This window comes from Ictidomys tridecemlineatus, chromosome 7 (genome assembly GCF_052094955.1).
Source record: "Ictidomys tridecemlineatus isolate mIctTri1 chromosome 7, mIctTri1.hap1, whole genome shotgun sequence".
Taxonomy (NCBI): Eukaryota; Metazoa; Chordata; class Mammalia; order Rodentia; family Sciuridae; genus Ictidomys; species Ictidomys tridecemlineatus.
In genome coordinates, this window is record NC_135483.1 from 140,028,739 (window position 1) to 140,042,054 (window position 13,316).

At 34.3% G+C, this 13,316-nt stretch overlaps 1 protein-coding gene across 2 annotated transcripts in view; it reads right to left on the minus strand.

Annotated features, from left to right (window-relative positions):
* Positions 1 to 13,316, minus strand: part of Mettl8 (methyltransferase 8, tRNA N3-cytidine) — an 87,456-nt gene that overhangs the window by 5,577 nt on the left and 68,563 nt on the right. The window contains exons 5-9 of one of the 2 annotated variants that reach the window (XR_013424143.1): positions 10,430 to 10,785; positions 9,394 to 9,443; positions 3,898 to 3,961; positions 1,911 to 2,050; positions 1,496 to 1,749 (exon numbers count right to left, since the gene is read on the minus strand). Coding sequence is in view for 1 of the 2 variants with exons in the window: in XM_021725916.3 (XP_021581591.2) it covers positions 1,911 to 2,050; positions 3,898 to 3,961; positions 9,394 to 9,443; positions 10,430 to 10,785 (610 nt within the window). In the remaining variant the exon portion in view is untranslated. The remainder of the gene's footprint in view (positions 1 to 1,495; positions 1,750 to 1,910; positions 2,051 to 3,897; positions 3,962 to 9,393; positions 9,444 to 10,429; positions 10,786 to 13,316) is intronic. The other variant, XM_021725916.3, reaches the window with a different exon arrangement.

Here is a 13,316-nt window from a genome sequence, read left to right on the forward strand (position 1 = left end):
GCTTCCCCCCCCACACCCCCCCCCCCGTAGCATCCTACATTTTTTTTTTTTTTTCATTTCAGCTGGAACCTCCAGACTCAAGGTCTAGCTGAACTGCTGGCTATTTATTTGTGTCTGGATTTTCCAAGCTGCTAAGCTACTCTTCTAGAACTTTCCTAGTGGCAAATCCATGATTATGATCCTAAATGATTCTAAAGATACTTCCTTGCCTTTTCACTTACCATTGTCTCCCTTTTAATAAGTTTACTTTGATTTGATTTGATTTGATTTGAGACACAGTCTTACTATGTTGCCAAGGCTATTCTTGAATTCCTGGCCCAAGTATTCCTTCCACCTCAGCCTCCCAAATAACTGGGACTACAGGTATGTGCCATCACACTCAGCTCATCTACTTAATTTTTAGTTCATTTCCATGTAGGTTAGGAAGTGGTACTGACATGATATATCTGAATTTATTTTCTAAAAAAAACAAAATGAAATACTATACTATAAAAACAATCATTCCTAAGACATCTACTTCCCCTTTTCTTTAACATTCAATTCAAATAATGAGAAAATACATGATCTAAACTAATTTCAAATAGTTTTTATATAGTCTTATTTTGAATTTATACATTTCCTGTTATGGGTACCAAATAGGAAATATTATTTTTTACCCACCTACACCATCCTTTTAACTATTCATATAAAGAAACAAAAAACATAGCGACATTTTCTACTGGTTCCTGAACAATGCCAATAGATTAACAGATTAGCAGAAATGAAATAAGGTACAGAAACTGAGGAAAAGTTAGCTTCATGGAACCAGTACATATATCAGGTAGAATCTTCTTTCAGATTTATTTGGAAATCTAATTCATTCTCCAAAATAATCAAAGTGCTGATCTCTGGGAAGTAAACAACTTTAAAGCATCCTAGTGATCTCATAATTGCAAAGAAAGAAGCACGCAGTAACTCAGATTCTTTGGGAGAGGGTCACAGTCATCAAACATAAAGTGCTTGATATGGTGATCTGGACCTGTATACTGCAAAAAAAAACAGTTTTAAGAAATCTTATAAAAGAACAAGTCCTGCCACCTGCCACACATATGCTTTAATACACAGAAGGTGGCACAATTTTAAAAGAGGTGATCATTATAATTGGTAGTAATATTCTCTTTATGTTTCCAGAGAAAAGCTGCATTTACAGCTTTAAAATATTGTGCAAACATAAAAATCTCAGTCATAGATATTTAGGAGGCTGGGGATATAGCTCAGTGGTAGAGTGCTTGCCCAGCATGCACAAGGCCCTGGGTTCGATCCCTAGCACTATGGACAAAACAAACAAACAAAAACAAAACAACTTTATCTATATTTATATATGCAGATATAGTTAATAATGGCACTGGGCCCACCTTAAATCATAAAGGTCTACGGATAATCCAACAAATTGCTATGACCTCTAATTTCTTATTGGGCTTCTTTAAAACAAAAGTTCAAAAGCCCATCAACAGACCTGTGTTAAGCCAAACAGATCCACAGCCCACCTCTTCACGAACATTTAGGAGGATGCTAAATCAAAGATGTTTGTTTCTGATCACCAAGTACAATTTCCCTCTTGGGAGTCTATTAGGCTGTTCTGAATTTGTAATTTCCTTGAAGCACTGTCACTTTTAATAGGTATGTGTCTTGCCAGAATATGTTCACTTCATTCTGACAGTGACAGAAAGCTCGCTAATGAAGTAGTTTGACCAGTTTCTTTCTTAAAGTCTGAAAAAAGAAAAAACTGCATTTAAAAGGCTGCATATTATACATAATGTAGTTCACTAAATGATAAACTCAAGAATTGTCATTTTTGCTTTGATAGTTTCAAAAACCACTAGTGATAAAGACGCTTTACACATTTGCTTTGCCCTTTCGTCTTCATTTACCTGTCAGGATGAATAGAAGAGAGCACAAAGACAAGGAGAATGACATCCAGGATCCCATCTGGAAAAGGGTAGGGTAAGCCATCACTGCACACATCATGAACAAAGGCAGAACACTGGGCTGCTCTGTAGGATGAGTGTGACTGTCATGATAAACGAATAAAAAGAAAAAGAAAAAAAAAAGGATTAAGCTGATTTTTAAAAACTAAAAAGGTCAAATTTTTACTTTTTCTCCCAAGAGTCTTCTCCCTGTAAATTTGAATACACTTTATTGCCAGTTCATTTTTCTATTAGCTTAGTTCAGGCTGATCTAAAAAATTAAGTCTAGTACCTAGATCTAATAACAAATATTTTTCATAATCCTTTGAATTTAGGAGTAGGGCAGGTCTTATGAGTCAGTAGGCAGTTGATAGAGGCCTAACCTGTGTTGTTTAGAGGCACTAAGATGTTCCTCAACTCTCCTACTGATTTTTCCATATCTCTTTTGGCTTAAAATACAAATATCCTATAGCACATAATCAAAATTAGATAATGGTAATGGTTGCACATTTCTAAATACACTAAAAACCATTGAATTGTATACTTCAAAATGGGATAGTATGTGAACTATATTTCAATAAAGCTATCATTTTAAAAAAAACTGCATTAGTCATACACACACACACACACACACACACACACACACACACACACAATTTGTCTACAGAAATATCACCAGAAGTAAATACATGAACACATCATGTTGATTCACCCTAGGAAGTGTGATTACTGGTGTATTTTTTTCCATTAGGCTTTTTTTTTTAAAGATTTTTTTAAAGATGGACACAATATCTTATCTTTATTTATTTTTATGTGGTGCTGAGGATCGAATCCAGTGCCTCACATAACCCCAGCCCTTGTTTTTTTATTTTTTTACTATGGAAAATGTTTGCAATGAGAATTACTCTTATTATCAGAAATCTAATTTTTACTTTTCTTTTTTTCTGCAATACTGAGGATTGAACCCAGGACCTCATGCCTGCTAGGCAAGTGGTGTGCCACCTAGCTATAATATTTAATTTTTTGAGACAAGGTTGTTTAAGTTAGCTTCAAATTTGTGATTCTCCTGTCTGAGCATCCAGAGTAGCTAGGATTATATGTGCCACTGCACGTGGCTTTTACTTACTTTTTAAAAGTTTTACTCAACTATGTGTTTACTGTACATTTTTGTTAGTAAAATTTCCTTTCCTTTTTGTTAAAATTGTCTCTTCATTCTAAGGTAGTACTCACTACCATTCAGGTATTTGTGCAATAATCTTAGGTTTTCTACTGTTTTTCTTATAGTCTAGGACAGTCTGGATTTTCATTAAATGCCTTCTCAGATATTTTTCTAAAGTTTTAATTCAATGAATGTCTACTGTGCCAGACTATGTGGAGGCTTTAGAGAAAGATATGAATAAGATCTCCTTGTAGGATTTAACAGAAAATTTCAATTTTGGGGGTAGGAACTTGTTTACCCATATGAAAATTTTAACTAATTTTAACTGATCTCCTTTGAACTTAAACAAGTTGTTTGGAGTACAGTCACACTCATAGATATGAATTTTGTAGGTCAGTACCATTTTGGTCATCTCTGTGTGCTGTTGGCTTTTCTAGGTCTACCAGTTCCTTGAAATCTATCTTAAATTTAAGACAAGTTTGGGGCTGGGATTGTGGCTCAATGGTAGAGCACTTGCCTAGCATGTGTGAGGCCTTGGGTTGGATCCTCAGCACCACATAAAATAAATAATAAATTTTAAAAAAAGTTACTAAAAAAATTTAAGACAAGTTCTATTGCTTTAGGATAATTACTATCTTAGGCAGTCGATGACATGATTCTCAGAAGTCATAAAAATTCAGTTAAAAATGGTTACAGATAATATTTGATTTAGAAACATTTCAAAAGAATTCCTCAAAAGCAAATAAATTTGACCTTATTAAATGGACTCCTTAAAGAAAATATAAAGTGTACCTTTACAAGCTCTATAGCTCCAGAGGCAAAATCACAACAATAAAGAAAGGATTCTGGGGTGTTCCTATGAAAAAGGAAGAAGGATTTAAATCTAGAGTCCAAACATGGTCAGGTTAGAAGAAAGCAAACTATAGATTTGATTTATTGGTAACTACTTCTTTAATAGAATTTTGGATGACACTTGGCTTGTCATTTCTCCTTTTTGAATATCACTTCCTGTACTGATTGAGACTTATTAATTACAGGGTAACTTTCAAGCTCCTGTTCTGGTTTTAAGGTCCCCCATTAGTTGGGCCTATTTGCTTTATAAAAAAATCTTAACTCATTTCAATTGTCTTCTTTTGGATCTAAATACATTCTGTTTGACTTTAATTTTAAATATAGTAGCAATGACTGGTTAATCATGGGCAGGAATGTACTATGAAGTTTGTGGGCCAGTACCCTTCATGATCAGCCTCTGCAGGCTGGTATCAAATAATTCTTGAGTCATGTTGTACAGAAACATGTCTGAATCACAGAAAGAGGTCACCATGTCTTTAGAGAGTAATTTTAAGTATGGTCCTGGCAGTCATCATACTCCCACATGGGAAATCTCCAAGGCCAACATCCAACATTGCTCCATCTTCCTCCTTTTTCCCCCCAGCATGTACATGTTCCTTAGCTTGGCCAGTCCTACCCTTTTCCAAGGACTCCCAGACTCTTCCTTCATTCCTCTTCCTTTCTGTATTACTTATTTGTCTCTTGGGCTTCTCAGAGAAGCTCGAATGGGCAGAAGCACATATGCACATTTATTTTATTTTAGGCAGGGCCTCACTATGTTGCCTATGCTGGCCTTGAAACCTGGGCTCAAGCGATCCTCTTTAGCCTCCCAAGGAGCTGGTACTACAGGAATGTGCCATTGCACTGACCCACATACTTTAAAAAAAAAAAATATATATATATATATATATACACATATATATATTACTATTTTTAAAAAAGAATAAAATGCTAACATAGTAATTCTTAGTTGTGTTTCTAAGTTATTGCCAAACATTTATTGAGCATCATGTATGTACCAAGCATTAGAATACAAAGTAATAAATAAAATTGTCCAATACAATTGTAAGAGTATGGTTCTTGGAGCCGAATAGACCTATGTTGAAATCCTAGATTTGATAATTATTAACTCTGAGTTTGATCTATGACTTAGTTGCTATGTTTATAATATATAAATAAATTCCATTTTTTTTTTTTGCAGGAGAATGTTTATCTGTATAAAAATCTTAACTAATTTTAACTGGTTTCTTCGGAACCTAAATACATTCTGTTTGGCCTTACTTTGAAATATAGTAACAATGGCTGGTTACATGGGTAGGAATGGACTGTGGATTTTGTGGGCCAGTACCCTTCCTGATCATTGTCTGCAGGCTGGTATTAAATAATTCTTGAGTCATGTTGTACAGAACCATGTCTGAATCACAGAAAGAGGTCACCATGTCATTCAATAGTAATTTTAAGTATGATCCTGGTTCTTGTGCACTTGATGGTCTAGCTGGGATATGCAGAGAGGGCCAGCATCACAAGTCTTAAAAGTTCTGAAGGGGGATGATAGCATTGCTAAGTAAGGAGAAGAAGCAATGGTATGACAGTTTAGAGGTGGAAATCACATGTCAGGAATTAGAAGCAGAGCTGATCCTGGAGAGCCCAAGCTGGTATGTGGCAAGACATAAAGGCAGGCCTGGAAGCACAAAATTAGAACCTCTAATTTGATTCAAGAGGCAATTCATAAGCACAAATATGAATTTAGCAAAATCTCACCCAGGCTCAGATTATACTCTTAAATCCTACTCACTGATGAATACTATGTCACATATAATTCATTTATTCTGTGGCACTAGGAATTTGCATTCAATTTAAAATCTGTCTAAGTTGAAGTATAATAAATAAGACTTGGTTTTGAAAAGTTAACTGGTACTGAACCAAACGTAAAACCTGAACTGCTTGATTTTTTTCATCCATCTCATCAATATATTTCATCTACCATTTACCCCTGTTGCTTCCTGTGAAATACATATAAATGTGATTTGTAATTTTCTAGGTGGTCACATGTGTTTGAAATGGTCTCAATTACCACTCAGATGCAAACTGCACATGTGGTATAATGGCTAAGGATGAGGATTATGGAACCAGACAGCTGAAGGTTTGAGTCTTGATTCTACCATTTAATTGTGTGACCAAGGGATAGTTAGTGACTTAAGGGATGACTGAGGATGTGACTTAAATTTGCAGTAGCTCTGTCCCCTCATCTTTAAAAGAGAGATAAATACATCATCTAAAGTGGTTATGAGGACTGAATGAACTCACATAGTAAAGTTTCTGGAAAGGTACCTGACTCAAAGTAAGCACCCAATAAATGTTAGTCATTATTATACTGTTGTTGCTAATATCACTATTTCCACTATTATTAAAGGATATCTGCCTTGGCCTTTCAGGAACTAAAAAACTAACATGGTCCTCTAAAAACTTCAAAATAACTAATGCTTTTTTGAACCTTGGTTTCTGCAATCTACCTTTGAATGTTTACTGAATACCCACAAGATAGAACAGTCTAGGAACTAAAAGAAAGCATGTGCCACTTGCACATATCCTACCAGGACGGCAGCATGACCTCTGAGACAGAATTCCCACTACATCAGCAGACCAAGTTGAAGTCTTGTGACCACTCAATGACTTTCTGTAAAATCAGTTGACTGCCCTGGCCCTTATCCAAGCAAGCAGGTGCAAATATCACTACTACTACCACACCACCAAGCATTCTCTTGGCAGGGGGTTTAAGAATCAAATGATCCTTGGAGAATGACCTAACCTCCAATTCCAGAGGTCTAATTATGGTAAGGTATTCTGGAGGGGTAAAATATTAATCCTATACTCTCCAAAAGTGATGAATATAATTTCTTAGTTGATTTGGGGGGATGACTAAGTCCATCTTTTGGAAAACTAGTCATTGGTTGTCTTTTAAAGATGAATGAATTATCTCAAGTTATTGAGCTACCATGATTTCTAAAACATATGAAGAAAGAAAGACACAGCCAAGAAGCAAAGAGTCAGAAGTGAGGGGAAAAGAACTTGTAATTATTAGCTGGAGGGAGAAGTGCAGAGGGAAAAATGCAACTAACGAGTAGGGAATCATTACAACTAACACGTGGGGAATTGGAGATTGAGCAGTCAATACACACTGAGCTTTATATTGTACTGTGGGACAACCTGGAAAATTGTATTGGGACAAAATACGCTCTTTACCCCAAGAAATATAAAAAGAGTAGCTGGAGAGATAAGGAATAAAGAAATGACAAATAATACCTTGAGAACAGCCATAAAATAAAATGCAATCTAATTGCCAATAAAGTGTATTTAAGTGTATTAAAAGTTCAGATATTATTGGGGTTAAGGAACCTGGCAATGTTTCAGCCCTGAAACTGGAAAATGGAAAACAGAATATGAAAAAAACAAAAAAGGTTAAAAAAAAAAAAAAAGGCCATTCAAAACTAAATTTACCAGATTCACCTGTGCCTGGCCACTTTAACTAGTCATGAATTAGATAATATTAGGGAATTACTATTCATTATGTTTGGTTTATAGAAGTGTTGGAGAATGCTCTGATTTTTTTGGTGACACACCTGAATAATCAACATAAAGTATCATGATGTTGGCATTATGTTAATAATTATTGAATGAGGCAGTGGATTTATGGAAATTCACGGTCCTTGTCTTTGATTTTCCAGTGCTTTTACATTTTCATAATAGAGTTTAAAAGATCACATTGTTAAATTAAAAATTATGCACAATAAATGAAAATTCTATCAGTGGTTATGTTAGGATGATGGGTGATTTCCATCCCCTTTCCTCTAATGGAAATGTACTGTAATGTGCTTATGGCTGGTTTTATAGAGAAAAAATTATGTGAAAACTATTGTATAAACTTTGGAAAAAAAAAACAACTTGATAAAGCAGCATAGTAAAAGATGTATGGCGAGTTTTATAAGGTATATCTTCTTTATGGAAATACTAACACACAGAGGTGAGATGGTGAACAAGGGGGAAGGTCAGGAGAATATCACTGTCTCCATCAGCTGCTCTTCTTTTTTAAGATTTATGATTAGTTGCTGCCACTTCCAAACAATCTCAAGCCTAGACACAATGATCTGATGTGCAAAAGTCTTACATAGGGTGTTGCTTCAGAAAATACGACAAAATAAAATGAGGACTAAGGTGTAAACTTTAAACTCAATTTTCTATGTGTAAAATGACATCTAAGTATCCAGGAGGAACAAGCTATCTCTGAAGTTGAACAATTCATAACTTAGTTTAAAAAAACAAAACACACACACACACACAAAAAAAAAAAAAAAACTCTTGCTCTTGGGCTGGGGATGTGGCTCAAGCGGTAGCGCACTCGCCTGTCATGCATGCAGCCCGGGTTCGATCCTCAGCACCACATACAAACAAAGATGTTGTGTCCGCTGAAAACTAAAAAATAAATATTAAAATTTTAAAAAAAGCACAATTCACAATAGCTAGACTGTGGAACCAACTTAGATGCCCTTCAATAGATGAATGGATTAAAAAATGTGGCATTTATACACAATGGAGTATTACTCAGCACTAAAAAATGACAAAATCATGGAATTTCCAGGGAAATGGATGGCATTAGAGGAGATTATGCTAAGTGAAGCTAGCAATCCCTAAAAAACAAATGCCAAATGTCTTCTTTGATATAAGGAGAGCAACTAAAAACAGAGCCGGGAGCATGAGAAAAAGATTAACATTAAACAGGGATGAGAGGTGGGAGGGAAAGGGAGAGAGAAGGAAATTGCATGGAAATGGAAGGAGACCCTCATTGTTATACAGAATTACATATAAGAGGATGTGAGGGGAAAGGGAAAAAAATCAAGGGAAAGAAATGAATTACAGTAGATGGGGTAGAGAGAGAAGATGGGAAGGGAGAGGAGGGAGTGTAGTAGAGGATAGAAAAGATAGCAGAATACAACAGTCACTAGTATGGCAATATGTAAAAATGTGGATGTGTAACCGATGTGATTCTGCAATCTGTATATGGGGTAAAAATGGGAGTTCATAACCCACTTGAATCAGATGTATGAAATATGATATGTCAAGAGCTTTGTAATGTTTTGAACAACCAATAAAAAACAACAACAACAACAAAAAAAAACAAACAAACAAAAAAAACTCTTGCTCTTTTCTTGTCTTCTTATCCTCATAAACGCAGGCTTCAAACACATGGTGGACAACCCGTGTCTGTGAAATACCATTTTCAGTGTAATTCCAACTTCATGTAAATTAGTCACTGAGACTTCTTTTGGAAGATGTTTTAGTTATTATTTATGTGGGAATTAAGAACACCACTGGCATATACATGACAACATTTTTTCAAAATTTCTCAACATCTCATAAATATGCAAACTTCTGTAGGAGAAAACTCTAAATAAAACTCACTGCAAGGTGTTCAGTATTGGAAAAACACTATTTCCAGCACCACAGCCAACCTAAAATGAAGAGAATAAACAAATACCATGAATGCATTACATTTTCCACACAATGTCAGATTTTCTGTTTTTTAAAAACAAGAAGTTTACTAGATCTCTGGGTATAGTAGGGCTTTCTATATTCAAAAACAATGAAATAAATCACAAGAATAACAATGAAAATTTGACTATGAAAATATTTTAAATTTGTATACACCAAACCCCAAAATAAACCACATTAAAACTTTTGCAATAAATATGATAAAGGCTAGGGCTAATTAAACCTGTACCCAAAGACATTCTGCTACAGAAAATAATTTAAATGTCCAGTAGTATAGAAATAGATATGTAAAAATTATAGTTTTCCACATAGTAAAATAATTTGCATTGAGGAAAATGTTTACAGAGAACTTTTAAAGATAGGTAAAACTGCTTATGTTAAACAAAAACAAACCCCCAAATGTGTGTACAATATAAGCAAAAGGAGAAAAAAAATCAATAAAATTTTAACAGTGTTTAAATCCTTTGGGGACTATAGATAACTTTATTTCTCTTATCTGCTTTTTAGCAAATTCTCTGTAATCAACATATATTACCCTTTTAATCAGAAAGACAGGTCTTAGTTTTAAAAAATAGAAAACAAAGGTCTACACTAGATAGAGCATATTACATATTTCACTTATTTCTATTTCACCTAAAGAGGTAATAACATAGAGAATAAATATGAAGACCAAAACGTTATAAATAGGTAAAACTGCTCTCACGGTAGAAATGAAAACAGTCAAATTTTTTTAAAAAGGGGGTAATAGAAATGAAACTGAAAGTCACAAGTTAAAACTTGACTGATTAAAGATGTGAGTCCCTTAAGTATTATTTATGCATAAAAGTACGCTGAGCACTTAGATTTGATCATTTTCCACCTAAAACATCTGGAACATTAATAAAACATATGAAACATGCATTTGAAAATGTTGTCACTTCCCATTATTGTCCCTTAAGTATAGTACCTCTAGTATTCTGAAATTGGCCCTGCTACCAGGAAACAATTCAGTCTTCAGGGGTCCTTTTCCAAGTTTTTTAGGGTCTAGGTTGGAAAAATCAGATCCTGCTTTGCTTGGGCCATCTGATGAGCCAGAACTTTTCTTAAAATGGTTTTTTTCTTCTTGTATTCTTGAGAAACAATTTGTGGCATTAGGTTTTATATGATCCCATGATGATTCTCTTGTATTCTCTTTAGTTTTTAGATCAATTGGAAGAATTTCAGGAAATTCCCTTAATAGCCAATTACGATTCTTGAAAAACTTATTCTTATGAATCTTGTAAAATACATCCCAGTATTTACTAGCTTCACTTTCATACTTATCTAAAAGAGAGGAAAAAAGAAAGTTATTTAACTATGAATCATTTACTATTAGCTACTGTTTTGGTGACTATTTTTAATAAACATTGTTAAAAATATACATTGTCAATAATTACATTTATGATTGAATATCTTTAGTCTTATAATAATTTTATTTATCTGATAAAAAGTTAAAATTAGAGGTTTGTTTACTTCTCTTCAAATTATCAATAAGTGAATTATTTAGTTCTACCCCTATAATTCTGCTTTTATCTTTAACAGTATGGCCATTTTTTATGAATATAATCATTGAGAATTATTTTCTATAGTTTAATATTGGAATCTTAACAATCACATATTTTACTAATAATCTGTGGATTTTTACTATCTTACAGAAAGGATACCTTGTTTTATAAGTTTCCATTTGACAAATGTGAAAATTCATGATCAAAACAGAAATTGCATAATTCAAATGATAAATCAGGTATGGTAGTACATGCTTGTAATCCCTGCAACTGGGGAGGCTGAGGCAAGAGGATCGCAAGTTCAAGGCTAGCCTCTGCAACTTTCAAGGCCCTAAGCAACCTAGTAAGACCCTCTCTCAAAAAAAAAAATACAAAGGGGCCATGGGGCCAGGGTTAGGTCAAATGTCTCAAAGCTTCAGGCAATTCTTAGCCTCCTGATTCTTCCAATATGTACCTTACATTAAAATTTACTCCCAATCTTATTCATCCAACAAACATTTCTTGACTCCTATGAGATAACAGGCTAATCCCCAGGCTTAATCCATGAATTAAGAATTACTTTCAGGGCTGGGGCTGTAGCTCAGTGGCAGAGCATTTGCCTAGTATGTGTGGGGCACTGGGTTCGATCCTCAGCACCACATTAAAATAAATAAATAAATAAATAAATAAATAAATAAAGGCATTCTGTCTATACACAACTACAAAAAATAAAAAAATTTAAAAATAATTACTTTCACCCAATATAGACACATAACATTTTAAAAGTGGATGCAGATGATACAAAAGCTTTTTAATGGATATGGAGTATTTCCAAGATTTAGTTTTGGTGGGGAAAAGCAAGTTGTAAAACATCATATATATTATGCAACCATTCATTAAGAGAGGGGGGGGCAAAGGAGGAGGAAAAATAAATGTGCATGTACACACAGAACCATTCATGTGTGTGTATATACACACTTACTTGTATAGGTACCAAATACCTCTGGAAGGGTAAGCACATATTAGTAACCTTGGATCTCTCTCAGGATATGAAAGGAGGAGCTAAGGATCATGATGTGGAGAATTTTCATTTGAATTTGATCCATGTGAATTTCCTAATTAAATAAATTAATACTAAAACTAAAAGATTCATATTCTTCATCATTATAAAGAAGCCCCTGCTCTCAGAACAAGCAGTTGCCTATGGTCAGGCTCATCATTGTTATATAGCCCTGTCCTGAAGCTTACAGTTTTCCTTTTCTTTCTTTCTTTTTTTTATCTTTATGGCCTCCCACTGTAGATCTCCACCCATCTACCACAAGACTTCCTTCTCATCGAGACAATTGTATCCAGCAGCAGCAACACTGCTATGAAGTCAGGAACTCCAATTTGTACTTAAGATCTGAGAAATGAAAGTGAATCTTTATAACAAAAGAATTATGGGATGTTAAGTCCAAAACATGCTCACATTTGCACAAACAGAAGCAAGTCTATGTATGGTTTATCCAAAAATGTATATTTATCTTGAAAATAGTTCTATCTCCACTTTCACAACTGAAGGGTACTTGATATACTGTGTAAGAAAACAAAACAATCTTCTAAAAATTAGACTCAGGAGAAATTAAAAAACTGCCAAATTTCCCAAGGGTCTTTTTGAACCTCTTTCTCTTCCTTTGCCTTAGAAACTCTCTTTGTAACTCATTCCACGCAGGTGAAAGATTTTCTGCCTAATAAAAAGCAGCTAGAAGACCTATATTTAAAGATAAGAAGCTATTTAGTCATAGCTCTAGTATTCAGGTTTCCAAAGTCAAGTTACTTGAGAGGTAAATTTGAGCCTAATTACCAGTAACTAGAATACTATACCTTGATTAAGTTTGCAAATATTCCCCTAGAAATTAATGGCGGCGAAGTAGAGAGTACAGGGGAATATCCTGGCAAACGTATATGCATACCAGTCCTATTTGTAATAGAAAAAAGTGGGAAAGAATTCAAGTGCCCAATGACATGGAAGCAAATAAACCATGCAAGTCAAACAGGGCAACTTTACATAGTAATTCAAAAATAAAAGATAATTTACTAAGAGAAAAAAATCACATCACAGCACACTGATGGTAAGTTTAAAATTTATTTTATATTCATTCATCACAGATGAAAAATTGAAGCAATGATAAGAATTTCATAATTATTAGGTATACTGTTCTATCTTTTGTAAAGTAGTATCTCTACATCTGACAAAGATGAAAAATCTTAGCTGAATTCTTCATTCACCTAGCCTACAGTTTCCTCATTTAATGAGAAAGTTGAATTACAGTTCTCCGAATTAGTCTGCTT